The 27,941-nt window shown below is 48.2% G+C and overlaps 1 protein-coding gene across 3 annotated transcripts in view; it reads right to left on the bottom strand.

Moving 5' to 3' along the window:
• Positions 1-27,510, bottom strand: part of LONP2 (lon peptidase 2, peroxisomal) — a 78,401-nt gene extending 50,891 nt beyond the window's left edge. For 2 of the 3 annotated variants that reach the window (XM_018553304.1, XM_018553298.1), the window contains exons 1-7: positions 27,154-27,510; positions 25,024-25,258; positions 24,506-24,637; positions 22,854-22,976; positions 19,162-19,337; positions 18,983-19,077; positions 3,231-3,489 (exon numbers count right to left, since the gene is read on the bottom strand). In XM_018553304.1, coding sequence (XP_018408806.1) covers positions 3,231-3,489; positions 18,983-19,077; positions 19,162-19,337; positions 22,854-22,976; positions 24,506-24,637; positions 25,024-25,258; positions 27,154-27,386 — 1,253 coding nt within the window. In that variant the 5' untranslated portion in view covers positions 27,387-27,510. The remainder of the gene's footprint in view (positions 1-3,230; positions 3,490-18,982; positions 19,078-19,161; positions 19,338-22,853; positions 22,977-24,505; positions 24,638-25,023; positions 25,259-27,153) is intronic. The other variant, XM_018553312.1, reaches the window with a different exon arrangement.
• Positions 27,511-27,941: the final 431 nt, after the last annotated feature.

Here is a 27,941-nt window from a genome sequence, read left to right as displayed (position 1 = left end):
ATGTGTGGGGTCTGGGTGAGGGGTCTGGGGGGACGGTGTGGGGGGGGGGGGGGGGGGGTATGGGTTTAAACAGCAACTCTAGGCAACAAGTAATGAGTGAAGGACTTAGGTTATCAGGAGGATGCCATAAGGTTGAACAAGTCAGAAAGTTCAACAAATTTACCTTAAGGGCGGGTTCACACCATTTTCTGGAAATCTGGTCTGGAAAATAGTGTGAACCTGCCGCAGTTTCAGTGCAGAGGCCAGAAATACCATAGGGATACATTAGGATGCATTTTGGGTTCGGAAACAATCTGGTCTGGTCTGGAGATGATCTGGATCTGGTGTGAATGGGCCCTAAATGTGAATTGTAAAATAATTCCTTGTAAACATACACTGCCTGGTCAATGAAAAGTCACCTCCTGGATTTCGGGCTGTGTTATGATCTGGGGTTGCTTCAGTTGGCCAGATCTAGGTTCTGCAACATTATATCCCAAAAAAATGAGGTCAGCTGCCTATCTGAACACACTGAGTGACCCTGATGGCATGGGCTTGTTCCAAGATGACAATGCCGGGATTTATTGGGCTCAGATTGTGAAAGAGTGGTTCAGGGAGCATGAGACATCTTTGTCATACATGGATTGGCCACCACAGAGTCCAGACCTTAACCCCAGTTAGGAATCTTTGCGATGTGCTGGAGAAGAATTTACACAGTGCTCCGACTCCCCCATCATCACTACAAGATCTCGGTGACAATTGAATGTGACACTGGATGGAAATAAATGTTGCGACATTGTATAAGTTAATCGGAATGATGCCACGGCGAATGTGTGCCGTAATCAAAGCTAAAGGTGGTTCAACAAAATATTAGAGTGTCTGATTTTTTTTTTTGGCCAGGCATTGTATTTAGTGGAGCCAAAAGATAATGTGTAATAAGTAGGGATGCACCGATACTGATACAAGTATTGGTACCGATACAGAGTATTTGGGCCAGTACTTGTACTGATACTTTCCCCAAAACAGGAACTTCTGGTCAGAGGGAGATTTCCTCTGACCAGCATTGCCGCTGGTAACATGGAGCGAGCTTCCTGGCCATTCAGGAAGACTTCCAGTGAGAGGGAGATTTCCTCTGACCGGCATTGCCCCTTGGAACATTTAGCGGGCTTCCCCGGCCATTCAGGAAGATGGCCGGTGGGTCATTACCCACCACCTGGCTTCGCGATTGGCCAGAGAAGCCGGTTCAATGCTGATTGGCTGGGAAGCCGGCTTCCTGGCCAATCAGAATGGAGACGGCAAAACAGCATGGAGCTAGCTTCCTGGGCAATCAAGAAGCCGGGACGGCTGATAATGACCTGTCACCCGGCTTCTTGATTGCCCAGGAAGCCGGCTCCATGCTTGTGGAAGCACCGGTATCAGCACTCGGTATCGGGGAGTAGTGAAAAAAAAAATATTGAAAAAACGGCATCGGTGCATCCCTAGTAACAAGACCTGAAAGCAGGGGACTTTCCGTTCGTTACCCATTATCTTTTAGATTTGATTGTGATTTAGGTGCTATTTATATCCAACTTGTCCAGTTTCTTTAATGAATATACTGCTACGTGGAGCTGCAGCCTCCTTTCCCATGATCCTATGGAATTTAGTAAATAGGGCAACCAGATGCAAAAAATGTATTCCAAGATAGAAACAAGAAACACTCAGGAGAAATATTGTGACGACTATTACTGTGTTTAAAAAGGCAAAATTATCACTATTACTGTTGACTAAAGGTCCAACACTGTCATCCTTGACTTTACTACCTACTGGAGGAAGAAGAAGCATGCAGCCAGTGAAGTATAAAAAAGTCTGAATGCCCCAAGACCAAGATGCAGCACTACAGCATGCACAGCAATAGTAACTCCAATATTAGGGCCTGCGTTAATGGGCTTTTGTTCAATTCCAGCTGCTTTTGGATTCCCATACAAGTTTATGGGAATGCAAAGCCCACTTGAAGCAAGTCAAGTGCAGGTCAGAAGATGGTCAACTGCAGGTCAAATGCATCTGTCAATGAATTCAGAATGATCTAGAAGTGACTTTATAAATAATGGAATTCAAGCTCCTTGAGACAAGCAGAAGTCAAAGATGTAAAACATCTGCTCATCTCAACTAGAACTACAAGGACATGACCCTGATGGAAAGGGGCGGCACCCATGCTGTGTACATGGGGTCTGAAATACAAAGATGGGTCTAACAGAAGGGAGAGGCAGACTGAATCTTGTGCCGCTTCACAGTGAATCGGTTTGTTGCAGTTTTATTGTAGAACAGACGACTATTCATAAGCATAGGCTCATGTGATCATCATCAGAGTCACAAAACATTAAAAAAAAATACTAAGGATCCTCCCAAATATAACAAAATAACCGAGCTTGTTAGAGATGCACAGAACATAAGACGGGACTAGGAAAAAATGACATTGAAATAAGCATATTCCACCTGTCCCCCTCAGCTTTGCAAGGTGAAATATGTAAAAATTAGGGCTGCAACAACAAATCGATAATAATCGATGGGCGAGAGAGAGAGAGAAAGAAAGGGCGAGAGAGAGAGAGAGAGGGGGCGAGAGAGGGAGGGAGCGAGAGGGGAGAGGAGAGAGAGGGAGCGAATGGGGAGAGGAGAGAGAGGAGAGGGGAGGAGAGAGGAGGAGAGATTTTTTTTAAATGCAACCAATCGATTAATCGAAAAAAATAAATCGGGCAACTAATCGACTATGAAAATAATCATTAGCTGCAGTCCTAGTAAAAATAAACTGACCTTGCGCAATTAATTTTACTACGGCACTCAGAAAATTTCAACCTGATAAAACGGACCACTGCTGATAGTTCCTTAAAAAATGCTGGTCATGTGACATCAGCAATCTCCTTCTTGTCCCTAGCAAGCTACCTGTGTCTCTGAAGCATCATGACATTCAGGGGCGGTAATGGTAACAGCATTAGGAAACACTCCCTGTGTGGTCTGTTGTAATATATATATGGCAGCTCCAGAATATAACTTACACAGGGAACATAAGGATTATATTACTTTGTTGGGCAAGTGAGATGAGCAAACGAGGCAGCACTTGGAATCGGACGTCTAGAGACGCCCGCTCAGATCGAGAGAGCTCCTGGCCGGCCGTTTTTTTACTACGGCCGGCCCGGAGGTAGTTAAACTGACTCATACTGATTATTGTAAGAAATGTTATCGCTGCACTTAATAAAAACAAGGTCAGCCAATCTCCTTACCTGTGTCCACGGATATCGGACTGGTCACACACTCCACCCAACGCGATCCTGTGGAACTCTCGGCCCAAAGTCTTAGCGATGGACCTTCCTACGCTGGTTTTACCCACTCCAGGGGGTCCAACGAAGCAAAGGATAGGGCCCTTGAGGTTGTTCTTCAGCTGCCGTACAGCCAGATACTCTAGAACCCTCCTCTTCAGCTTTGTCATGGCATAGTGATCGTTATCCAGGAGAATCCGCGCAGCGCGGATATCCAAGCGATCTGTAACAGAATGAAGAAAGTCAAGGTCATTAGGCAAAACTGTAGGGACCAGGAACGACAGAAAACGGAACGTGCCCTTAAATACGATATGGCCAAAAGTTAGTAGGAACCTGCCCATCACGCTTATTATATGTCCTCCAAATGTATGAGTTCAGGTGTAACTTTACTGTGAAGGGTCTAGTGAAGGGAACTGTTAATGCTACAGCATACAAAAGATTGCCTGACTGCATTGTGCCAAGTGTAAAGTTTGGTGGAGGGGGGATTATAGTGTGGGGTTGTTTTTCAGGGGTTGGGCTTGGCCCCTTAGTTCCAGTGAGGCATCAGCATACCAAGACATTTTGGACAATTTCATGCTCCCAACTTTGTGGGAACAGTTTGGGGACGGCCCCTTCCTGTTCCAACATGACTGCGCACCAGTGCACAAAGCAAGGTCCATAAAGACATGGATGGGGGAATTTGGGGTTGGGGAACTTGACTGGCCTGCACAGAGTCCTGACCTCAACCCGATAGAACACCTTTGGGATGAATTAGAGCGAAGACTGCGAGCGCGGCCTTCTCCTCCAACATCAGTACCTGACCTCACGCATGGTCCAACATTCTCATAGACACACTCCTAAACCTTGTGGACGCCTTCCCAGAAGAGGTGAAGCTGTTATATCGGCAAAGGGCGGAGCCAACCCAATACTGAACCCTACGGACTAAGACTGGGATGTCATTAAAATTCATGTGCGTGTAAAGGCGCCCCAATACTTTTGGCAATATAATGTCTATTCTGACTATGAATTCTATTGTTATTTTGCTCGGGCATACACTTTAAAGGACTCGTGTAACAGAAACCTAGAGCGAGGTCTAACCATTACCCTCCCTACTAAAATAAAAAGTACTGTCATAGCAGCATGACAAAAGAGTGGACCCCTTCACCCCTCTTAACCTTTCTATTCTAGCCAAAAAATAAAAAAAAAAGCGGTGCCTAGAGTTCCACTTTTGCTCCTGCACACCAGGTTTATCTTTAATTTGTTGCTAAAGAATTTTTATTTTGGAATCCTAGCCTGGTTCTCTTTAACTCTGGGATTTGGGTCAAGCAGGATGTTGGTTTGTTTTTCAAGCTGCTCCTGCGGGAATACAGCAAAGGAGCTGAATTGAATTTATCCTCTAAATCTTTTTTTCATGTTACTCTGTTCATTTTAATAAAAAAAAAAAAAAAAGACTCCTTTGATCTTTTAAAAGTGAGCAGATTAAAGAAATCCCCTTGTGATGAGGCTGTTTCACAAGCAGAACAATGGAGCTGGTGACACAATGTTTAGGTGTGGACTCGTCCGAGACGATTACATCCCCGGATTTAAGAGACGCCCACCTTTGGAAAGATGACGCTCGCCCTTTGGAAGTGGCATGATTTGAGCGTGCAATCTGGGGTCTTGAAAGTGTTTCGATTGCCTCATTATCCTTTAATGAGTCCATACAAATGCTGCCGTCAAAGCCCCCATTCACCGTGGCCCACCATTTACTACTTGTGACCTATTTGTTGTGCATCTCCTCAATTACATTTAATCGCCTTTCTTTCTCTAAAGTAGATGTAAACCCGAACACGAACATTTCTTATACGCTTTACCCAAAGCCATTACCAATGTGCAGCTTTCATTAAATGAATCCCTTGGTGATCCTGCCATGAAGGTCCTTTATCAGGCACTTTCTGCTACAGGGGGACTGAACTGTGCTCCTTTGTTGGAAAACCCTGTCATGTGCTACCCAGGTGGAGACCAATAACACAAACCTTTTTTTTAAGGCCTTATTCACGCTGGTAAACCCGGCCCGTATAGATCAGAGCGGTGTGCACGGCCGTATCGGGTCGGCTCCCCGGAAGGACGGGTGCGTGCGTGTGATTGTAGGCAGCAGCCTGTTCTTCTCTATGGGAGAGTCTGTGCTCGGACGCAGACACGATCCATCCTGTCTGCGTCCAAGTACGGACACTCGCACGGATGTGCAGCTCGGGTGAGCATACGGCCGCGTACTCCCCCCCTGAAGGCAGCATTGCAGTGTGAACATTGCTCATAGAAAACAATTGTGCCCTTGCGGTGACTGGCGTTGTTTCGGTGAGTCACTACACATTGTGTGAACCTACACAAGACTTCCCACATCTTTTATTTTGATGCACCTGAAACGTATTTATCTGATTTCGGCCTTGTGGCGATGGCATCAATTTGAGATGGTTCAGAGATTGTTCAGAATTCAAGGACATTTTGTTCCCATAGACTTGTAAGGGAATGCAAAACCCGTTTGATGTGAACAAAAGTCCATGGACACAAACCCTTAAAGCAGGGCTTGACAAATCCCAGGCGCCAGGTCGCCATGGCAACTAGAAACTGCGCCATGGTGCCTGGGCTTTCGTCAGCCTCCTCAGCTCTGCTCCCCTCTTCGTTGGGAGCCCGCTGCATGCTGCGGTCTGTGTTCCCTTCAAACCCCGCTGCTCTCCGCGCCTGCATCAGCAGAGATCAGCGGGGACACAGACCACTACAGCCGGTGCCCAGCGGGGAGGAGAGACTGCTATCAGGCGCTATGAACCATTCCCGTGCCCACCACCGCCCTCTGCCCATGCACCCGCGACAACCCCCTCTATATATACGGACCGTAGCAACTACTTCCCATTCCGCCAACAGTACTTGTCTCTATATATATATGGACCGTAGCAACTACTTCCATTCCCGCCAACAGTACTTGTCTCTATATATGGACCGTAGCAACTACTTCCCTTTCCGCCAACAGTACTTGTCTCTATATATACGGACCGTAGCAACTACTTCCCATTCCGCTAACAGTACTTGTCTCTATATATACGGACCGTAGCAACTACTTCCCATTCCGCTAACAGTACTTGTCTCTATCTATAAGACCGTAGCAATACTTCCCATTTCTCATTTAGAACATCGGATATGTAAAGACTCGCAACCCAGCTTTCCCACTAGCAGGGAAGCAGTCTCCATGCTCGCGGGGTTAATGACTCGCCGCCTGGCTTCCTGATTGCCCAGCTTCTGGACCAATCAGGAAGCGAGGCAGAGAGTCATTACACGGTGTCCAGCTTCCTGATTGACCGGAAAGCCGGCTCTTGAAGGCAGCATTGCAGTGTGAACATTGCTCATAGAAAACAATTGTGCCCTTGCGGTGACTGGCGTTGTTTCGGTGAGTCACTACACATTGTGTGAACCTACACAAGACTTCCCACATCTTTTATTTTGATGCACCTGAAACGTATTTATCTGATTTCGGCCTTGTGGCGATGGCATCAATTTGAGATGGTTCAGAGATTGTTCAGAATTCAAGGACATTTTGTTCCCATAGACTTGTAAGGGAATGCAAAACCCGTTTGATGTGAACAAAAGTCCATGGACACAAACCCTTAAAGCAGGGCTTGACAAATCCCAGGCGCCAGGTCGCCATGGCAACTAGAAACTGCGCCATGGTGCCTGGGCTTTCGTCAGCCTCCTCAGCTCTGCTCCCCTCTTCGTTGGGAGCCCGCTGCATGCTGCGGTCTGTGTTCCCTTCAAACCCCGCTGCTCTCCGCGCCTGCATCAGCAGAGATCAGCGGGGACACAGACCACTACAGCCGGTGCCCAGCGGGGAGGAGAGACTGCTATCAGGCGCTATGAACCATTCCCGTGCCCACCACCGCCCTCTGCCCATGCACCCGCGACAACCCCCTCTATATATACGGACCGTAGCAACTACTTCCCATTCCGCCAACAGTACTTGTCTCTATATATATATGGACCGTAGCAACTACTTCCATTCCCGCCAACAGTACTTGTCTCTATATATGGACCGTAGCAACTACTTCCCTTTCCGCCAACAGTACTTGTCTCTATATATACGGACCGTAGCAACTACTTCCCATTCCGCTAACAGTACTTGTCTCTATCTATAAGACCGTAGCAATACTTCCCATTTCTCATTTAGAACATCGGATATGTAAAGACTCGCAACCCAGCTTTCCCACTAGCAGGGAAGCAGTCTCCATGCTCGCGGGGTTAATGACTCGCCGCCTGGCTTCCTGATTGCCCAGCTTCTGGACCAATCAGGAAGCGAGGCAGAGAGTCATTACACGGTGTCCAGCTTCCTGATTGACCGGAAAGCCGGCTCCATGCTCCCTGGTCACCAGGGGGCATGGAGTCGGCTTTCCGGCCAATCAGGAAACCGGGAGGGCGGGTAATGAGTCGCCGTCCGGCATCCTGGTTGGCCAGCTTCCCGACTAATCAGGAAGCTAGGCGGCAAGTCATTATATTCTGCCCGGCTCCATGCTCCCTCATCACCAATTGACAAGGGAGCATGGAGCCGGCTTCCCGGCCAATCAGGAAGCCGGGCAGCATGTAATGACTCGCTGCCCGGCTTCCTGATACTGGAAGTTCCGGTATCGGGCTAGGGATCAGAGCATTTGGGCAAGTACGAGTACTCGCCCAAGTACTCGGTATCAGCACCGATACCGATATTGGTGCATCCCTAGAATTGACCATACTATAACAACAAAAGGTCCAGAACGGACATGTCAAAAATGGATGTAAACTGAACTGGCAACGGATGTGTAAACAGATGCAAACGGATTCAGCCTACATCAGTTTTTTGTATCCGTGAACCTTGACTGAACCGATGATGCTCGTGTGAAAGGGGCCTTAGGCTACAGAACAGGAGTAGCCAGAATCGGAAGGAGGAGCAGGAAATGCATTGCTATTTTTCTGGAGGAATTCAAGACAAAATGATGGATTTCTCAGGGTGCTGCTATGGCACGTTAACATTTCTAGACGTTCCTGGTCCGCTTTAACCTCTTCTTTCCATGGGAACACTTTGAGACTCACAACGCGGTCGCAGTAAGGTTTCATGTCTGCCGCTGATGACAATGCGGCGTTCTATTTTTGCCGCGATCCGTTTCACCGGGCTGGAATGTCAGGCATCCCCTGGGAATGGAGCCTTGTTTTGTTCAGTCAAGCGGAGTGGAAATCAAACTCTCTATGCTGCTAAAGGTTACTCCGAGCTGTACGAAAACAATTAGCTGGCTCGCCACCAAGTTCTCGTCTTTCCGCTGTTCTCTTGTTTTATTTAATTTTTCCTGAAATCACGATGGCGAAACAGAGACCTCCATCAAAAAGAAAAAAAAAAAACTCGGAGGGTCTGGGAATGTTTTCTTTATGATCGGAAACTTTTCACCAATCGCGCAGATAAGGGCTGAACAAACATCATAAGCGGAATAGAAAAACAAGAGATATCGCTAAACTTTTGATGGTTTAACCATTTAAAGCTCACTTGAAACCTCAGTCCCATCACATAATACGTCCAGATTTATCGAATTTCACTTAAAGGAGAACTATGAAGGGAGTGAGTTTCAATCAACACATTGTCACAGGTCGGCTCACTAGATCGGGAGGTGAGCGAACACATGCCGGCGTTCGCTCACCTCTCGATCCCGTCACGGCTCTCTGCCGTGACAGGGGAGGAGCTGGATTCCCCCCTCCCCGCTCCGATCCGCCAGCGCTGACTGGCGGAACGGACGGGGGAGGGTACAGCTGGCTCTGCCTCTAGATAGGCAGAGCCAGCTGTCAGTCACGCAGCTGGGCGGATCCCGGCACAATTGTCGGGATCCGCTTCAGCTGCGGCGTCTCAGTATACCGCGAGCTACAGCTCACGGTATACTGAGCCTAGGGTGACGGGAGGACGCTAGTTTGTGTCCTGCCGTTACCCTAAGGAGAACTATGGGGAAAAGCCTTAACCCCATAGTTCTCCTTTAAAAACACCTTGAAATACTTTATTCTCTTACGGGAAATGCTCTTTTCCCAGCACTCCCACTCCAGTGCTCTATTTTCCCTACTGTGAAGCACGGTGGTAGCACTGTAGTATAGATGCACGTGCCTGGAACGTTCAACTTCCTGAGGGTAAGTATTCTGTTTGACACAAGCTAAACGTTACACAGGATCAAACAGGCACCATACCTACTGTGAAGCACGGTGGTGGCACTGTAGTATAGATGCACATGTGCCTGGAACGTTCAACTTCCTGAGGGTAAGTATTCTGTTTGACGCAAGACAAACGTTACACAGGATCAAACAGGCACCATCCCTACTGTGAAGCACAGTGGTGGCACTGTAGTATAGATGCACATGTGCCTGGGACGTTCAACTTCCTGTGGGCAAGTATTGTGGCATAACAACCATGAAGACAAAAGAGCACTCCAAGCAACTGCCTAAAAATATACCTGAAAAGCACCAGTGAGGCCAAGAAAATATCCAAGCTTGGAGTACAGTTACATAAATGGTTGTGATATGGGAGGAGTATATCACAGTTGTAAATCTGCAAATAACAGGCCATCTACCTGTGACTGCTAATTAGAACTGGTGACATCCTTCTTACACTTTCCCAGAAGGCCTACGGTGGTCTGATGAGTCCAAAACTGAGCTGTGTGGCACAAGCCAAAAACTGCACATCATCATATGTGCACCATTCCCACTGTGAAGCATGGTGGTGGTAGCAGCAGCATGCAGTGGGAAGGTTTCTCTGCAGCAGGGCCCGGAAGGATTGCAAACAAAGAGGGTAAAGCAGCATACAAGGGACCTCTGGAGGAAAAACCTGATGCAGTCTGCAAGATGCCCGGGGAGAAGTTCAGGAATGTGTACCTGAATTCACATTTGTTACTGGTACCAAAATCATCCATCCCCAGTCCCTCAGTGCCAACAAACGATTACACCGGCTCTATAAATAGGTAGAACTAGAAGTGTTCTTTTGAATAGGAATCATAGAATATCAGTTTCATACTTTTATAAATAGTTCCCATAAGCTGTATTCCTGGTCCTGGACAGGAGTAGGAGCCCCCACATAGAGATATGAACCCGAGGTCACGCGCTGCTATTGCAGGACACAAAACAGGCTACACACGGCCTTGTGATTTGTCCTCCTCCCACAGTGACAACCAGCTCAGGAATCTGCAGGGGGACTCGGCCAAACAATATACAATGACAGTGTGTAGCACGTAACAACTATTTGCTGGATACCCAATAACAACATTTGGCTTTTAGTACATAGACTACAGACCACTAAAGAGGAAAACCTTTTGTATTTTCAAAGCTTTTTATTTATAAAGCTATAAGACACGAGGAAATGATCTGCTAAATGTACATAGTCATATCTAAGGCCACGTTCACACCAGATGCAGTGCGTTCCCGGCCTGATTCTGGCCAGAACGCACTGCGACCGGCTCACTTTTTTTGTGGGGCAGGAGGGGGTGTGGCTGGCCATTGAAGTGAATGGTACCGTAGCCACGCCCTCCGGTCGCAATGCGATCGGCTGCACAGGATCGCAAGGCACATTATGCCTGCGGTTCCGTCCGGTCTGGTGGGATAAAAATGCTGCAAGCACTATTTTGATCGCATCGGACCGCAGGCATAATGTGCCTTGCGATCCCGTGCGGCCGATCGCATTGCGGCCCGGAGGGCGTGGCTACGGTGCCATTCACTTCAATGGCGTGCCACGCCCCCTCCTGCCCCGTAAAAAGTGAGCAGGCCGCAAAGCGAGGCAGTGCGTTCTGGCCAGAATCGGGCAGGAACGCACTGCATCTGGTGTGAACGAGGCCTCAGTGTGCTAATGTAAAATCTGCTGCTGATCCCCTTTCCTGAGAACAAAAGACTTGCTGCAGTATGTAATGATGTTAAACACCCACAATGCACCTGGCAGCCAGAGGCCATCTTATCTTTGCTCAGTGCAAAGTTTTTTATTCACGGCAAGAAATGTTTCTTTTTTTACTCAAAAATATCAGTTTGATTTATGTGAAGTGTGACTTAGGGCTGCAACCAGCAAATCAATAATAATCGATAATGAGGATAGTTGTCAACTATTCACATTATCGATTAGTTGGTTGGATCCCCTAGCTCTCTCCTCCACGCTGGGAGGAGGGCACAGCAAGCAGTGGGCGGGTGCATAAGCCAGCCTGCTATTGGCTACTGCAATTTAAAATGGCCAATAGCAGGCTGGCTACTGCATCCGCCAACTACCTGCTGTGATTACATCCAGCTGTGGAATCTGCCACTGGCAGCTGTCATTCCCGGGCTGAAGCTATTCAAGCGCCGTGTGCTTACAATACAATTATTATTATTTTTTAAATTAAAAGGTGGGAAAAAAGTAATTTTTGTTTTCGGCCTAACAAATTCTGCTGCGGGAGGTGCGTTGCAGTTCCATTCATTTCAATGGAACCCCAAACGCGGCTCCCACCCACACGGTACCGCGATGCTGAGCGTTCCAGTGCAGTGCAATTGCAAAAAATTGTGCATGCAGTTTTATTCTGATGTAAACTTTATGTTGGTAGCGCGGCATTTGTGTATTTTGTTTCAGATCAGATAAAAAAAAATTAATCTGATTAATCAAAAAAATTATCTGCCCACTAATCGATTATGAAAATAATAATTATTTGCAGCTCTAGTGGGATTTCTTTTTGTAAGTCCACTTGTAATAGATTAGTGAAAAGTGCTCTATGGCTGCTGCAACCTCTGACTTGCTAAAAAAAGATACAATATCGCAGTCTGATCACTTGGGGATAGGAGACTGAAGAAATGCTTCCTCCTGCCTGCAGCAGACTGATGACATTATCTCATCTTCAGAAAAGTAACAGTCTGGTGGACCTTTACCACCTTCCACTAAAAATCACATCAACATGCAGCTCTGCATCATCTTACATTCATTAGTTAAAAATATTTTTCTTTCACTTACAATGATTGTTTTTCAACTTCCTGGTCCTCTTGGGCATTAGTGATGTAATCTGTGCCCAAGCATTGCATTCTGGGAAGGTTACATCAGCAGAGCAATGCTGGGAAATCTCATCTGTAATCTCATGAGTTCTCAGGGAAAGGCATTCTCCTCCCGAGATGATGTGCATGGTCGCATGTCCTAGTCACATGTGCCAGAGTACCGGGAAGTAAAGGAAAACATGTTAAAAGGAGAACTATGAGGTGAGTGCTTTTCACTCACCTCATAGTTCTAGCCGACCTGCGACAATGAGACTGTCACAGGTCGGCTCAGTAGATCGGGAGGTGAGCGAACACATACTGGCGTTCGCTCACTTCTCGATCCTGTCACAGCTCTCTGCCGTGACGGGGGGGGGGGCTGCATTCCCCCCTCCCCGCCAGCGCTGCCTGGCAGAACGGACGGGGGAGGGGCGGGTACAGCTGGCTCTGCCTCTAGATAGGCAGAGCCAGCTGTCAGTCACGCAGCTGGGCGGATCCCGGCATAATTGTCGGGATCCGCTTCAGCGTCTCAGTATACCGCGAGCAGCAGCTCGCGGCATACTACGGCGTTTCAGTATACCGCGACCTACAGCTCGCGGTATACTGAGCCTAGGGTAACGGGAGGACGCTAGGGGGAAAGCCTTAACCCCATAGTTCTCCTTTAATCTGCCCTTAATTAACAAAATAAAAGCTCACTGCAAGAAGAATGGAGAAGAAAAATAAGATATGCAAAGAATACAAAGCCGGAAATTATGTAGAAGTATGCGTTTGTAGATTGTCAACAATAAACATTTCTAAAGGTGACTTCGTTGTTATTTTGAAAAATGGCATTTAAATGAAAAAAGGCGGAGCTTATTCAAATTCATTATGCTGTTTGCTGTACAGTATGATATGTCAGGAATGAATTCATGGACACAGTAGACTACTGTTCACTTAAAACATCCTTTTTAGGCACTACTGTGGCGCCATCCCCTCACGATATGACTTTCTGCACAGTTATAATTAGAAATGAGTTTAGGTTCCGACCGAACCCGAGCTCCTCTGAACCCGGAAAAAAGCTCCTTCCAAGCTGCCCAGTTGGCTGTTGGTGGGGAATTTCCCCTCCCCAGCTTGACATAAGCAAGGGACGGGAGGCAGTGACAGCATTGACTTTATATGGCTACATGACTATATGTGGTAAATTACATGTACCTTCTATGATCAGGTAAAATGACATCACAACAAGCATCCCACCCCTTTGTTTACATGAAGTCTCTTTTCCGCCCATTGATTAAGCTGCAACATTGTATCTAGGGCCGAGCTCAGCATTTTTGAACAAGGAGGTGCCATTGGCACTTCCACCCAATCAGATGCGGACCGTGCTTTCTGCACCACACAGCTGATTGGGTAGAGGTGCCCATGGCACTTTCTTGTTGGAAGAAGCTAAGCTCAGCCCTAGATACAATGCTGCAGGCTTATCAGTGAGGGAAGGAAGACAGAGAATATGCTTTTTCCTGCCTGCAGCAAATTGATGACATCTCAGCCTAGCCAGGCAGTAGCCAAGGGCTTCTTTTTACTCATGTGGAGCTGTTTTTGAGGTATTGTACTATTGTTGTACATTGTGACACATATCTATTCATGCAGACTTGAAAGGTTAGAGATGCAATTTAATTTTTAAAAGGTGCAGCGTCCAGGGTTGTCATCATGGTTTTTCACTTCCAGCCACTAAGTTGGAGAACCCCAAAAAAGTCTCCAAAATGGAAGAGCTCCTTACCTTGTAATAAGATCACAGATCAGAAAAGTGAAAGGTCCAGGGAATGCAAAACTCAAACACATGCTTTGTCGGACACGTCGGATACCCAGCGGTCTGCAACAAGGGCAAGGATGGGCAGACCACTCCCCACGTGCTGTACCTGATATTAGCCCACCTATTGGTACCGTTTCCCGTACAATCCATCCTGGATGGGAAAGCTTTAGGCCCAGGCTCAGGATTTCCACACTTCTTTTTCTCATCTGCTCCAAAACAAAGGCCTGATGGAATAAAAATCACAGCACCCTGGGTATAATCCAAGATTCACGATGGTTTATGGAAACAGGAAGGACAATGTCCTGCATGAAAGTTTGTGATCTGTGTGAACCCACTTTTACTACATTGATTATTGTCTGTTATGACAACCAGGAAAACTTGCAGCTCCCTTGGCTGAGAGGAGACTTAGATGTTCGCAGCTACTGTAAAGTCATGAAGCATGCTGGGATGTGTAGTTCATAAAGTACTAGAAGACAAGAGGTCACATAGCATGCATCCTGTCTTATGGTCACTGAGTAAGGAGAGCGCCCGGAAAGAGTTCCTGCCCATGCGTATATGGTTGTATCCAAATCAGCCGTCATCAACCGGCTATGGCACTCCAAAGACATGCTGGAAGGTTAATTGGCTCCTGTCTAAATCGTCCCTGTATGTGTGCATATAAGATAGGGACCTTAGCTTGTAAGCTCCTCATCATCATGCTCCTTGCACTTGCAGCACACCCGATTGGCTTTTTATGCTGCTTCTCTCTCTTCTAGCCTGATCTCTGCTGTACATGGAATGCAAGAGGCTGAGACCATAAAAATTCAGGTACAAACACTCCCTGCATTTAGAAAATACATTTAAGATGTATGAATTAATAATTTGTCTTTTGTTACTGCTTGTAGTTCAGTTCTAACTGCATGTTCCCTTGAATCTGAAAACCCACATGCTAGGACTTGTTCGCTCACCATTAAAGGCTGCAGGGCATGCTGGGAGTTAGGTCCAACACTAGTGAAGTTTGATACAGCTCAAAAGACATGCGGAGCTGGACGTTTACAGTGTGAACGAGGCCTAAATGATGGAGCCTGTAGAGTCACCTCAAGCATGTTGTGGATACTCCATCAGTGACATCTCGCTGTCATACTCCAGGGGGCCTGGGCTCTTTGTAGTCCATCAGGATTAAGGTAGGCACAATCCCTGGCGAGCTGGAGGTCTAACTATACATTTTATTTCAGCAAAGAGTGAGCCAAGCATGCCGGGAATTGTAACTCAACATCCTATGGAGTCCGGCATTAAAAGCTCTACCACCCCTAGAAAGCCACAGGTTACTGGGCATGATGGGAAGAGGTGCGCACATCCCAGTACATGCTGGAAGTTGTGATTCAACATCCTATGGAAACAAGAGAGTCCGACATTTAAAGCTCTACCACCCCGTGGAAAGCCACAGGTTACTGGGCATGATGGGACGAGGTGCGCACATCCCAGTACATGCTGGAAGTTGTAATTCAACACCCTCTGGAGACAAGAGAGTCTGGCATTTAAAGCTCTACCACCCCTGGAATGCCACAGGCCTCTGGGCATGATAGGAAGACGTGCGCACATCATAGTGCACGCTGGAAGTTGCGACTCAACATCCAAAGGAGACAAGAGAGTCCGACAATTAAAACTCTACCACCCCTGGAAAGCCACAGGTTACCAAGCATGATAGGAAGAGGTGCGCACATCCCAGTGCATGCTGGTTAGTTGTTCCTCCTCCGCAGCTGCAGTGCTACAGGCCAGCTTAGTCCGCTCTCAATGACCCCAGGCTAACAATTCTGCCGTAGCAGCAGAAAACATTCCGCCAGTCCTCTCCGTCATACGTATTATACATCGGCCAGCTGTTCCCTCTTAAAGTTCTCGGCGCAGGCTGCATGGCTGAGAGATGTGAAATGACATGGTAAATTCCTGTCTGAAGCATGTCAATATATCATTATTTATAACCTACTGACAGACCAGCATGCTGCTTTAAATGTGGCTTGTTCTGATGTTCCTGAACAAGTCATCAGCCACTCTGAAAAGAAAAGCAAACCGTAAAATAAATATATAAAAGAGAACGACTTGTAACTAAAAGCATGAGAAGTGTAATAGTGCCGGGTCTGTGCAGTGTAAACAGGTTATATAAGAGAGACGCAGACAGTGCTCTGCCGCCATCTGCTGGCCACAACATCTCACTACATCTTATTAGGTTTTCTACATAAATTCCATTTTTATATGATAGGATGTAAGTAAATAGCCCGCAAAATGGGATTTTATAAAATCACAACGCCCGTCTAATACAGCAATTCTCTATCTAGGCTCAATCCGACTTCTGGAACATGGCTGAAAGACCATTCTCGCAGTCTCAACACACAAAATATAGAAGATTGACATCAGAAAAGGCTCAAGTGGCCCATCGAATCTGCTCCTTTTACCTACCAAAAATAAAATGTAAGTGCTCGGGGGTCAAATAAAGCAGATATACTCATCTGATCCTGGGTCCTGCCGGACTGCTAGACCGGTCCCTGCAGCCTCTTCTCCCCCGGGCTCCAGAGGTCTAAGGACTGCTGACCTCATCATGTCTTATGCGGTTGCATTGACTTGCATTAGACATGAGGACGCCGAGGGACTATCTGGAGGGGGAGAGGTGAGTGTTGACCACCAAGGGACTGAAGATCAGGTGAGTAAACTGCTTTATTCCATCGCCTAGAGGAAAAAAGAACACTTAACCCCTTACCCCTTAGTCCCACTGCAAGGGAAAGTTTTTTAAATGCCCAGAGGTCTTCTTTAAAGAGACACCATTCAGGGCAAAGTGACAGTGTCTGTGAAATATTACAGATGTAAGTAGATGGAGAGACCCTCCGCACTCCTCACAGCAGTCCCGGCCAGATATGAAAAAAGTGGTGCTCGCAGTGATGAGATACCACGGATGGCGCCGTGCAAACACAGGAAAGTCAGGAAATCACCAGCACTCAGTAGTAAAGATAAATATGTTCCTTTTATTGGACAGAAAGCGTCACAGACATCCAAATAAACCGACGTTTCGGGGCCGCGCAGGGTCCCTTCCTCAAGGCAGAAAGATGTGACCTGACTTTCCTGTGAAATATTACACACACTCAGAATGTTCATCACAGACCATTAGGCGTCTGTCTCTGTTATATTAGTTTGGGCAACAGCATTACATGCACATGTACCCATGTTTTATCCCTGTACAAACACTGCAAATACAGAGCAAGTAACTGTGGATGTGCCAAAAATATAATGTTCGCCCACCTTCCTCTTTGACATGACAACACAGATCTGAATTCCTAAGCATGTGGTGTCAGCCCTGCCTACCTTAATCCTGATGGACTACAAAGAGCCCAGACCCCTGGAGTATGACAGGGAGATGTCACTGATGGAGTATCCACAACATGCTGGAGGTGACTCTGCAGGCCCCATCATTTAGGCCTCATTCACACTGTAATCGGCCGGCACGTACAGCACCGTGCTGCGTGCACGGCCGTATCGAGCAGCTCCCGGGAAGGACAGGTGCTGCGTGTAATTAGTACGCAGCCCCTGTCCTTCTCTATGGGACTACCCGGCCGTACGCACCCCTACGCTCACCCGCCCTGCACGTCCGCGCGGGGGAGCGTACTCGTACGCTGCCAGGATGGATCCTGTCTGCGTCCGAGCCAGGAAACACGCACCCGGACGTGCACTTGAGTTGAGCGTAGGGGGGGGCATACGGCCGCGTAGTCCCATAGAGAAGGACGGTGGCTGCGTACTAATCACACGCAGCACCTGTCCTTCCCGGGAGCTGCCCGATACGGCCGTGCACGGAGCTGTACGTGCCGGCCGATTACAGTGTGAATGAGGCCTAAAATATCACTTTTCGGGTGAACTGCCATTTGTAGCTGCCGTCAGCTTCCCTTTGTCTTGAACTACTACCACGTTTTAGATGCTTCGCTGGTTTTGTACTAAAAGTGGATAACACTAACTTTGGCGCGCATTGTATCATATCACGGGACAGTGCTGCGCCTCTCATTTGGCGTATTACATTTTCGTCATCCAGCTCGGCTCTCTGCAGGGTTTCCCATGGGAAGCAGACAATGTCTCAGTCCCCGGGTTCACGCTGTGTTACGGTGCTGGCGGGGTTGGCTGCATTCCTGAAATAACAGCTGCTGCGATCGCTGACACCAGATAGCAGCATGGAAAGTTTTGAAAGTAAAATTGTTTTCTCGGGGAAGAGACTGTAAAAACACAGACAGGAGGGGAAGGCGATGGACTCCGAAAATTGACCCGTCACCCACGGCAGACACAAGGAGCCGTCCTGTCACGTTAGCAAGGATAACATCTGCAGGTAGCGGATTTGAGGATATGATACGTGTATGTAATGACTGAAACTGAAGTGTAATCTGTTTATATTTTACCATCCCTGGTCCCTCCCCGTCCATCAACTCTACTATACACGCTTATTACATAGCTTATTGTAGACATCGCTGGATCCCTGTGCTTCTGTATGCAATGCAGGCAGATCATGGCTGATGGGCGGGGCCGGCAGGGGGCTGTACATAGCTTCATGAAAACATAACAGCACCCTGCCTCAGTACTCCTCGAGCCCTCAGACCTGATGCAAGTGGGCTGGCTCTTATTCACCTGCAATGTTACCCTGTCGGAGACTACAAGCGGCCATGACAACACACACTGCGCAGGCATGGACCAAGGTTGTCACCATCAGGAAGCCGGTCCACAGCAATGATGTGTAGCCATCAATGAAGGGAGTGCAATTAAAACAGGAAGTGACTGAGAGAGGCTTGAGGGGATCAGCAGCACTGAGATGCATATAGGATGAAAACTGGACTTTATGGGAGAAAAAAGACAATTGTAAATGATACACAGAGCTTTAGCAAAGTAAATATCACCCAGTTAGAGTTTACATCTATTTTAAGCCGCGTCTCCCAGCATGCTTTTCATCTGCACCTACCTCTAGTGCTTTTGCCCCAGGGCAGCTCAGACATCAGTTCAAGGTAGTTCCTGGTTAAGGCGTACTCGGGCATTGACTGCGGCATCTTCTTCAGTCTGGAGGGACGGGACAGCACACGAATGATACACTGAAATAAGTGATTGGGATGCTCCGTATGGGAAGTCCTGATGGCCTCCTACCTTTTCATCTCCTTCATGCAGACCTTCAGCGCTTGCTCCGGCATGTTACACGACTTCACCTTCTTTTCCAGCATTATGATGTCATCGGAATCGTCGTCGTCATCGTCTGCGTTGTCCAGGGTAAAGCCTTTCACCGAGATCCCGCCAAGCTTCTTCAGAGGGCGAATGGCTACCACCTAGAGAAGATGGATGCAGGTTGAGCGGGATGGACCTGTGTCTTACAGGGTGCTGTGAGTGGATAGGCAATCTACAGTACACAGTGTTTCTCAACCTTTTTCCAGGCTTTAAAAGTAGGCAAAATCTCGAGGCACCCCGGTCTAAAATGCTAAAATCCTAAATGTGAAAATGTAAAAAAAAAAGACATGCGGCCTCTCCAAAATCCATGCCAGACCCTTACCTCAACTAGGGGTTTCATATAGATTTTAGGGGGGACCCAGGCAAAAACACACACCAAAAAATGAGGTTCCCCCTTCACATCAGAGCCCCGCATTACATCAGAATTGCTCCTTTCACATCAGAGCCACCTTCTTTCACAACATAGCCCCCCATTAGATTAGGAGCCCCCCTCTTTCACATCAGAGACCCCCTTCTTAAATAAGGAGCCCCCCATTACACCTGAAGCATCCCTTTACATTAGGAGCCCCTTTCTTTCACAACATAGCCCCCCATTAGATTAGGAGCCCCCCTCTTTCACATCAGAGACCCCCTTCTTAAATAAGGAGCCCCCCATTACACCTGAAGCATCCCTTTACATTAGGAACCTCCTTCTTTCACAACAAAGCCCCGCATTACATTAGGAGCCCCCTTCTTTCACATGAGTGGGCCCCCCCTCACCTAAGGAGCCCCCATTATATCTGAAGAATCCCTTTACATTAGGAACCCCCTTCTTTCACAACAGAGTCCCCATTACATTAGGAGCCTCGTTCTTTTACATCAGTGCCCCCCCCCCATTACATCTGAAGAATCCCTTTACATTAGGAACCCCCTTCTTTCACAACAGAGTCCCCATTACATTAGGAGCCCCGTTCTTTTACATCAGTGGGCTCCCCCTCACCTAAGGAGCCCCCATTATATCTGAAGAATCCCTTTACATTAGGAGCCCCTTTCTTTCACAACATAGCCCCCCATTAGATTAGGAGCCCCCCTCTTTCACATCAGAGACCCCCTTCTTAAATAAGGAGCCCCCCATTACACCTGAAGCATCCCTTTACATTAGGAACCCCCTTCTTTCACAACAGAGTCCCCATTACATTAGGAGCCCCGTTCTTTTACATCAGTGGGCTCCCCCTCACCTAAGGAGCCCCCATTATATCTGAAGAATCCCTTTACATTAGGAGCCCCTTTCTTTCACAACATAGCCCCCCATTAGATTAGGAGCCCCCCTCTTTCACATCAGAGACCCCCTTCTTAAATAAGGAGCCCCCCATTACACCTGAAGCATCCCTTTACATTAGGAACCCCCTTCTTTCACAACAGAGTCCCCATTACATTAGGAGCCCCGTTCTTTTACATCAGTGGGCTCCCCCTCACCTAAGGAGCCCCCATTATATCTGAAGAATCCCTTTACATTAGGAGCCCCTTTCTTTCACAACATAGCCCCCCATTAGATTAGGAGCCCCCCTCTTTCACATCAGAGACCCCCTTCTTAAATAAGGAGCCCCCCATTACACCTGAAGCATCCCTTTACATTAGGAACCCCCTTCTTTCACAACAGAGTCCCCATTACATTAGGAGCCCCGTTCTTTTACATCAGTGGGCTCCCCCTCACCTAAGGAGCCCCCATTATATCTGAAGAATCCCTTTACATTAGGAGCCCCTTTCTTTCACAACATAGCCCCCCATTAGATTAGGAGCCCCCCTCTTTCACATCAGAGACCCCCTTCTTAAATAAGGAGCCCCCCATTACACCTGAAGCATCCCTTTACATTAGGAACCCCCTTCTTTCACAACAGAGTCCCCATTACATTAGGAGCCCCGTTCTTTTACATCAGTGGGCTCCCCCTCACCTAAGGAGCCCCCATTATATCTGAAGAATCCCTTTACATTAGGAGCCCCTTTCTTTCACAACATAGCCCCCCATTAGATTAGGAGCCCCCCTCTTTCACATCAGAGACCCCCTTCTTAAATAAGGAGCCCCCCATTACACCTGAAGCATCCCTTTACATTAGGAACCCCCTTCTTTCACAACAGAGTCCCCATTACATTAGGAGCCCCGTTCTTTTACATCAGTGGGCTCCCCCTCACCTAAGGAGCCCCCATTATATCTGAAGAATCCCTTTACATTAGGAGCCCCTTTCTTTCACAACATAGCCCCCCATTAGATTAGGAGCCCCCCTCTTTCACATCAGAGACCCCCTTCTTAAATAAGGAGCCCCCCATTACACCTGAAGCATCCCTTTACATTAGGAACCCCCTTCTTTCACAACAGAGTCCCCATTACATTAGGAGCCCCGTTCTTTTACATCAGTGGGCTCCCCCTCACCTAAGGAGCCCCCATTATATCTGAAGAATCCCTTTACATTAGGAACCCCCTTCTTTCACAACAGAGCCCCCCATTACATTAGGAGCCCCGTTCTTTCACATGAGTGGGCCCCCCCTCACCTAAGGAGCCCCCATTATATCTGAAGAATCCCTTTACATTAGGAGCCCCTTTCTTTCACAACAGAGCCCCCATTACATTAGGAGGCCCCTTCTTTTACACGAGTGCCCCCCCCTCACCTAAGGTGCCCCCCATTACGTCTGAATAATCCCTTTACATTAGGAGCCCCTTTCTTTCACAACAGAGCCCCCCATTACATTAGGAGCCCCCTTCTTTTACATCAGTGGGCTCCCCCTCACCTAAGGAGCCCCCATTATATCTGAAGAATCCCTTTACATTAGGAGCCCCTTTCTTTCACAACAGAGCCCCCCATTACATTAGGAGCCCCCTTCTTTTACATCAGTGGGCTCCCCCTCACCTAAGGAGCCCCCATTATATCTGAAGAATCCCTTTACATTAGGAGCCCCTTTCTTTCACAACAGAGCCCCCCATTACATTAGGAGCCCCCTTCTTTTACATCAGTGGGCTCCCCCTCACCTAAGGAGCCCCCATTATATCTGAAGAATCCCTTTACATTAGGAGCCCCTTTCTTTCACAACAGAGCCCCCCATTACATTAGGAGCCCCCTTCTTTTACATCAGTGGGCTCCCCCTCACCTAAGGAGCCCCCATTATATCTGAAGAATCCCTTTACATTAGGAGCCCCCCTTCTTTTACATCAGGAGCCCCCCCCCACCTTCACATCAGAAGCCTGCCTGCACCAAAGAAAGGCATTACATTATGCAAAAGTTTCGAGGCACCCCTGAGGAAGCACCCTACACACCGGGAAGTGTCGTATTTAAAAGATTCGGTTGCTTTAAGGTGACTAAATGTATATATATCATCACCAATCCTCTATGCCAGGGGTAGGTGACCTCAGCACTCATGGGGTAGTGACGTTATTAATATTATATAAGATTACAATTGCCATCATGCCTCTGGCTCTGAGATTCATGTCTATGGCTGTCAAAGTCTGGCAATGCCTCATGGGACATTTGTGGACCCTCCATGTTTCACCTCAGACCTTGTAGCTTCATCAGGAGTTTAGAGCAAAAGTGCTCTGTACCTGTAAAGTGGCCCGAGGGGAAGAAATAAAGAACAGCCATGAGACGTACCCTCTTGTCTTCATCTTTTTTAGGGTTTCTTGTTTTGTGGAGCAGTTTCAGTCCTTCGATCTGTCTGAGTAGGAGTGGGATGGTCACCTTGAATCGCTCCTCTAACCTGACAGCATCGAGAATCTGACCAGAGGGAAGACAAAGGGGAGTTAAAGACACAGGGAAAGAATAACACGGAGCCAAAAGTATGACAAAAGAATACAAAAAAAGATAAAACAAACCGCAGTGAATGTTACAATGAGAAAGAATAACCAGACCTATGAAAGCACACATACAAATATATATTTCTCTCTCTCTCCCTATATATATACACACACACCATACACCATATTGCCAAAAGTATTGGGACACCCCTCCAAATCATTGGATTCAGGTGTTCCAATCACCTCCATGGGTCGCTCTCAGGAGCTCAGTGACTACAAGCGTGGTACTGTGATAGGTTGTCACCTGTGCAATAACATTTTCTTGCTGCTAAATATTCCGCGGTCAGCTGTTAGCGGTATTATAACAAAGTGGAAGCAACTGGGAACAACAGCAACTCGGCCACGAAGTGGTAGGCCACGTAAAAGGACAGAGCGGGGTCAGCGCACAGTGCGCAGAAGTCGCCAACTGTCTGCAGAGTCAATATCTACAGACCTCCAAACTTCGTGTGGCCTTCAGATTGGCGCAACAACAGTGCGTAGAGAGCTTCATGGAATGGGTTTCCATGGCCGAGCAGCTGCATCCAAGCCTTACATCACCAAGTGCAATGCAAAGCGTGGGATGCCGTGGTGTAAAGCGCGCCGCCACTGGAGACGTGTTCTCTGGAGTGACCAATCACGCTTCTCTGTCTGGCAATCCGATGGGCGTGTCTGGGTTTGGCGATTGCCAGGAGAACGGTACTTGCCTGACTGCATTGTGCTCAAGAAAGTTTATAAATAAAAAATATATATTCATTCATATTCTCTCTCGATTTTCAGTTGTAGGGCTGAGGGAAGTATTCCATAGGCTACAAGTAAAATCACCGCACTTGTGCTGTGCTGGCAGATGGGACTTGTAGTCTTTTAGTCCTGTGAATAGATCTATGAATGAATGACGTGGATGTGCGTGTGCTCCAAGCAGAAGCACGTGTGGAGTTGGTTTGGGCGGTGGGGGGGTTGTGGAATGTGACCGTGTTTCATGTCACGTCCCCCTACATATGGGTGTCACATGAAATATGGTCAGTAAGGTGGAGTATTCTTTTCAGGGCTCATTCCCAGCCCTGTTTTATTATTTTGTAATGCTTGTATTGTACCTGAATTTGGCTCAGAATCAGCTCTGTGCAGTACTGTAGAGCTCAGAGAGGGGGAGGATGAAGCAGCACAAGAAGCCAAGAGTGTGCTGCAGTACAAGGAGCGTGCTGATAGGAGGAAACAGCAGAGTAACAATGATCAGTCTTGCTGCTCTTTCCTTTCCTTGGCTGTCACAAGGTGGGGGGGGGGCAAGACCTGTAGGTGTTACTTACCTGCTGCAGGCACAAATCTAGATTCGTGCCCTGCTAGACCGGGCTGTGCTGTGCGGCAGAGCTGTGTAAATCCCGGGACTGGAGAGGAATACAGCTCCCATGTATGTATCTATGAAGCTTTCCTTTCTATACAATCATTCACAGTGCGTCGTCCTTTTGGGGTCCTCACCTGCAGCTTCTCTTCATTGGTCGTCCGGATGATGGACGTCAAGATGTCCGGCAGAAGCTCCCTAGGAAGATTGTCCAACAGTCTCTTCAGTTTTGCCACAGCCGGCACGGAACCATCCAACATGTCCACCAGCTGAGGGGAAAACAGATTAGTGATGACGAGGACAGTTCTGCAGAATTAAACCCGTTCTAAAATACACCAAACACAAAACCATGTAAAATAAAAGCATGCTGATAGGAGGAGAGAGAGAGGGGGGGGGTGAGAGAGAGAGAGAGAGTTTGCACACAAAAACAACAAGAAACCTTTCCCCTCCCCCCACTTCCTGTTTGAGCTGACAACGCTGCTTCTGCTGCATGGAAATCCCAAGCAGTGTTGTCAGCCCTGTTCAGTTTCCTTCTGGTGGACTATAAAACTCCCTTCCCCTCCTCAATAACATAAGGGAGAATTGTTGAGAACCTCAGACACTGCCGGAGGGTCATAAACAAAGATGGCAGCTCCAGTGCCCCCCAATGACCCACCTGCACAGCATGCTGGTAGAACTGCTCGGACAGATCCCCCAGGGCCTCCTTGAACTCGTCCTTGCTGCTCAGCTCCTCCAGGCGGTCCAGTTGCTCCACCTCAGCGATGGGATAGGGCCGGGCTTTCACGACCTCCACGATCTGGAATCGGCAAAGGCCGGTGACCAACAGGGTGTAGTGCGGCTTGGGCCAGTTGCTGCCGACGACCTGCACAGCTAGCGCCGCCGTTCCGATCCTGGCGGGGAGCAGAGGGGAAAGATTGAGATCTCATGAACTGCAAACAGCCAAAATACATAGAAGGCGACGGCTCTACCCGCCAAAGGATTTGTAGTTGTGTCCATCCAGTCCTGGGTTTTACACAGCACAGCCCTGTCTTGTAGGGCAGGAGACCTCGCTGTTCCCTACTGCAGTTCTGTAGCACACATCACTTCCCCACCCCCAGCCTCTGACTGGTCTGTGAAGGAGAAGCAGCAGACTGATGTGCTCATTGTTCTGCTCTCTCCTCTATCAGCGTGCCCTCCCCCCTTTTTTTTTAACTCTCATACAAGTGATTGGCACGTCAGTGTTCTTTTTTTTTTGTAGTAAAACTTTATTGAAATGTCACAAGTGACATTTCATTCAGTCCTATGGGCACAGCAGGGTGCGAGGCGGTTGTTCTACGTCGCATCCCGTCGCGCTGAAAAGAAGAACAGCGAGATAAACTTTTTTTCCCCTCTGCGTTCCCGTGATCTGAGCCCGCCCACAACGACGCAAATGGCCTTGTCTGGAAACAACGGCCAGCGCAGCCTCGATGCCTATGGTGGGAATCGTCCCTAAGAGAGGTATTCCCCTAACTCTGGGAGATTTCCTCTTACTTCCTGTTGTGTTTCTTGGACAGGAAGTGAAGGAAAAAATGTCACCAAGTGACAGGGAAGTATATCCCGTTCCCTACTCTATCCAGAAGGAAAAAGAAAAGTTTGGCCCATACGTCCCCTTTAAGAACAGATCCCGCTGTAGAGTTGTTACATAGTAATGACCTTGTATCTGTAGATCTCTCCCACACGTCACATGACCTGTGACACGTGACACAGTGTACATTGTATGACATGTGCCAGTCACCTCTGTATGTTATGTAAGTGAACGCAAACACCGGGACAAAGGGTGACAAGATAGAGGAGAGGGGGGAATGGGCAGCCAATCAGGAATGGGGAAAGGATGGAACGTGTATCAGGTTTATACTGCTGGCCGGGACTCCACTGAGGAGATTTTCTGTTGTCACCAGGATAGGAAGTGATGGGAAATCTCCAACAGGAACACAGAGAACTATAAAAAGACTATTGTTTTGTTTTTATTAGAGTAGTGGAAGGCCGGAACCCTCCCAATCCGCATTTCATTGCTTTCTCTGTTCTGTGTCACCAGAACAGGAAGTGAGGGGAAGTCTGTTTTAAGTGACTCTTTAATGTATGGGGAGCTGTCAGAGTGGGCTCTGTCTGACTTAAAGGGTTTGTTGAACTTTGCACAAAACTGGGGCCCCAGAGGGGGTGAGCAGTCAGGGGCACGTTGTCAGGTAAACCCAAAGGGGAAAGGCATGTTGTCAGGGGCTCCAGAAGGGAAAGGAACGTTGTCAGGGGCCCAAATGAAACAGGCATTTTGTCAGGGGCCCAGAAGAAAACAGGCAATATGTCAGTGGCCCCAGATGGAACAGGCAATATGTCAGTGGCCCCAGATGGAACAGGCAATATGTCAGTTGCCCCAGATGGAACAGGCGCTTTGTCAGGGGCCCCAAAAAGGAGTCATTTTGCCATGGGCCTCAGAGGGGATAGGCACTTTGTTGGGGGCAACAGAGATGAGGCACTTTGTCAAGGGTCCCAGAGGGGAGGAGCACTTTGTCAGGGGCCCGGAGGGGAGGAGCACTTTGTCAGGGGCCCCAGAGGGAAGGAGCACTTTGTCAGGGACTCCAGAGGGGAGGAGCGCTTTGTCAGGGACCCCAGAGGGGAGGAGCGCTTTGTCAGGGACCCCAGAGGGGAGGAGCACTTTGTCAGGGGTCCCAGAGGGGAGGAGCACATAGTCAGGGGTCCCAGAGAGGACGGGCACTCTGTCAGGGGCCCCAGAGGGAAGTGACGTATCACCAGGGCCCCCAGGTACACTGACCGGTGCAGGACGGGGAGCTCCTCGCTGTCATAGGCCGGGTCGCTGGTGTTGGGGATGACCCCGAGGATGGTGCTCTTCAGTGAGGTTCCCCTCAGTAGGCGTTTCCGCACCAGCTCCATGTTCCCGGGGGTGTCCACACTGCACCGCATGCTGGAGCCAGGCAACAGCACCCCGTCATGGGTGAGCAGCAGAGGCAGCCGCCGTGGGATCTGGATAGAGCCGCTAGAAGCCATAGTGACCACCGTCCTCACACTGACAGTCCCGGAGCAAAGAGCAGCCGGACTACAACTACGGAGAGCGGCTGGAGGCAAAACGGTGCGGAACCTGCAGCGCCGCCTGTGACCTCTACTGCCATCTTGTGTCCATTTGTGGGTACTGCAATCCACATTAAAGTGCTGGGGCTGAGAATCACCTCTGTAAAATACATTTTATTCATACAAAATCAATTTGAAAAGCATAAAATCATCTTAAAATGAATCAGCTCCTAAAGGTTGCCCTTTAGCCTCTCGTTTTACGCCTCAATACACCCCTATATCCTAATTTTACAATATATGACATGGTATCCATCCATCACATCTATTATCTCAATAATGTCACATATTTATGAGTGGGCAGAGGGGGGATTCGCTCAACGGGTTTCAAGCACTGTTCCACTTCTCATATAATAGATGTATTTACACCTTCCTTAGATAGGAAGCTTAGATATAGCCTCACCAGCGACCCGGCCTCTGACAGCGAGGAACTACCAGTCCTGCACAGGTCAGTGTACCAGGAGACTCTGGGGGAGA

This window comes from Nanorana parkeri, unplaced genomic scaffold (genome assembly GCF_000935625.1).
Source record: "Nanorana parkeri isolate BGI_ZX_2015 unplaced genomic scaffold, ASM93562v1 scaffold6, whole genome shotgun sequence".
NCBI lineage: Eukaryota > Metazoa > Chordata > Amphibia > Anura > Dicroglossidae > Nanorana > Nanorana parkeri.
Note: the sequence above shows the minus strand (reverse complement) of the source record. Positions and strands in the feature narration are given on the sequence as shown.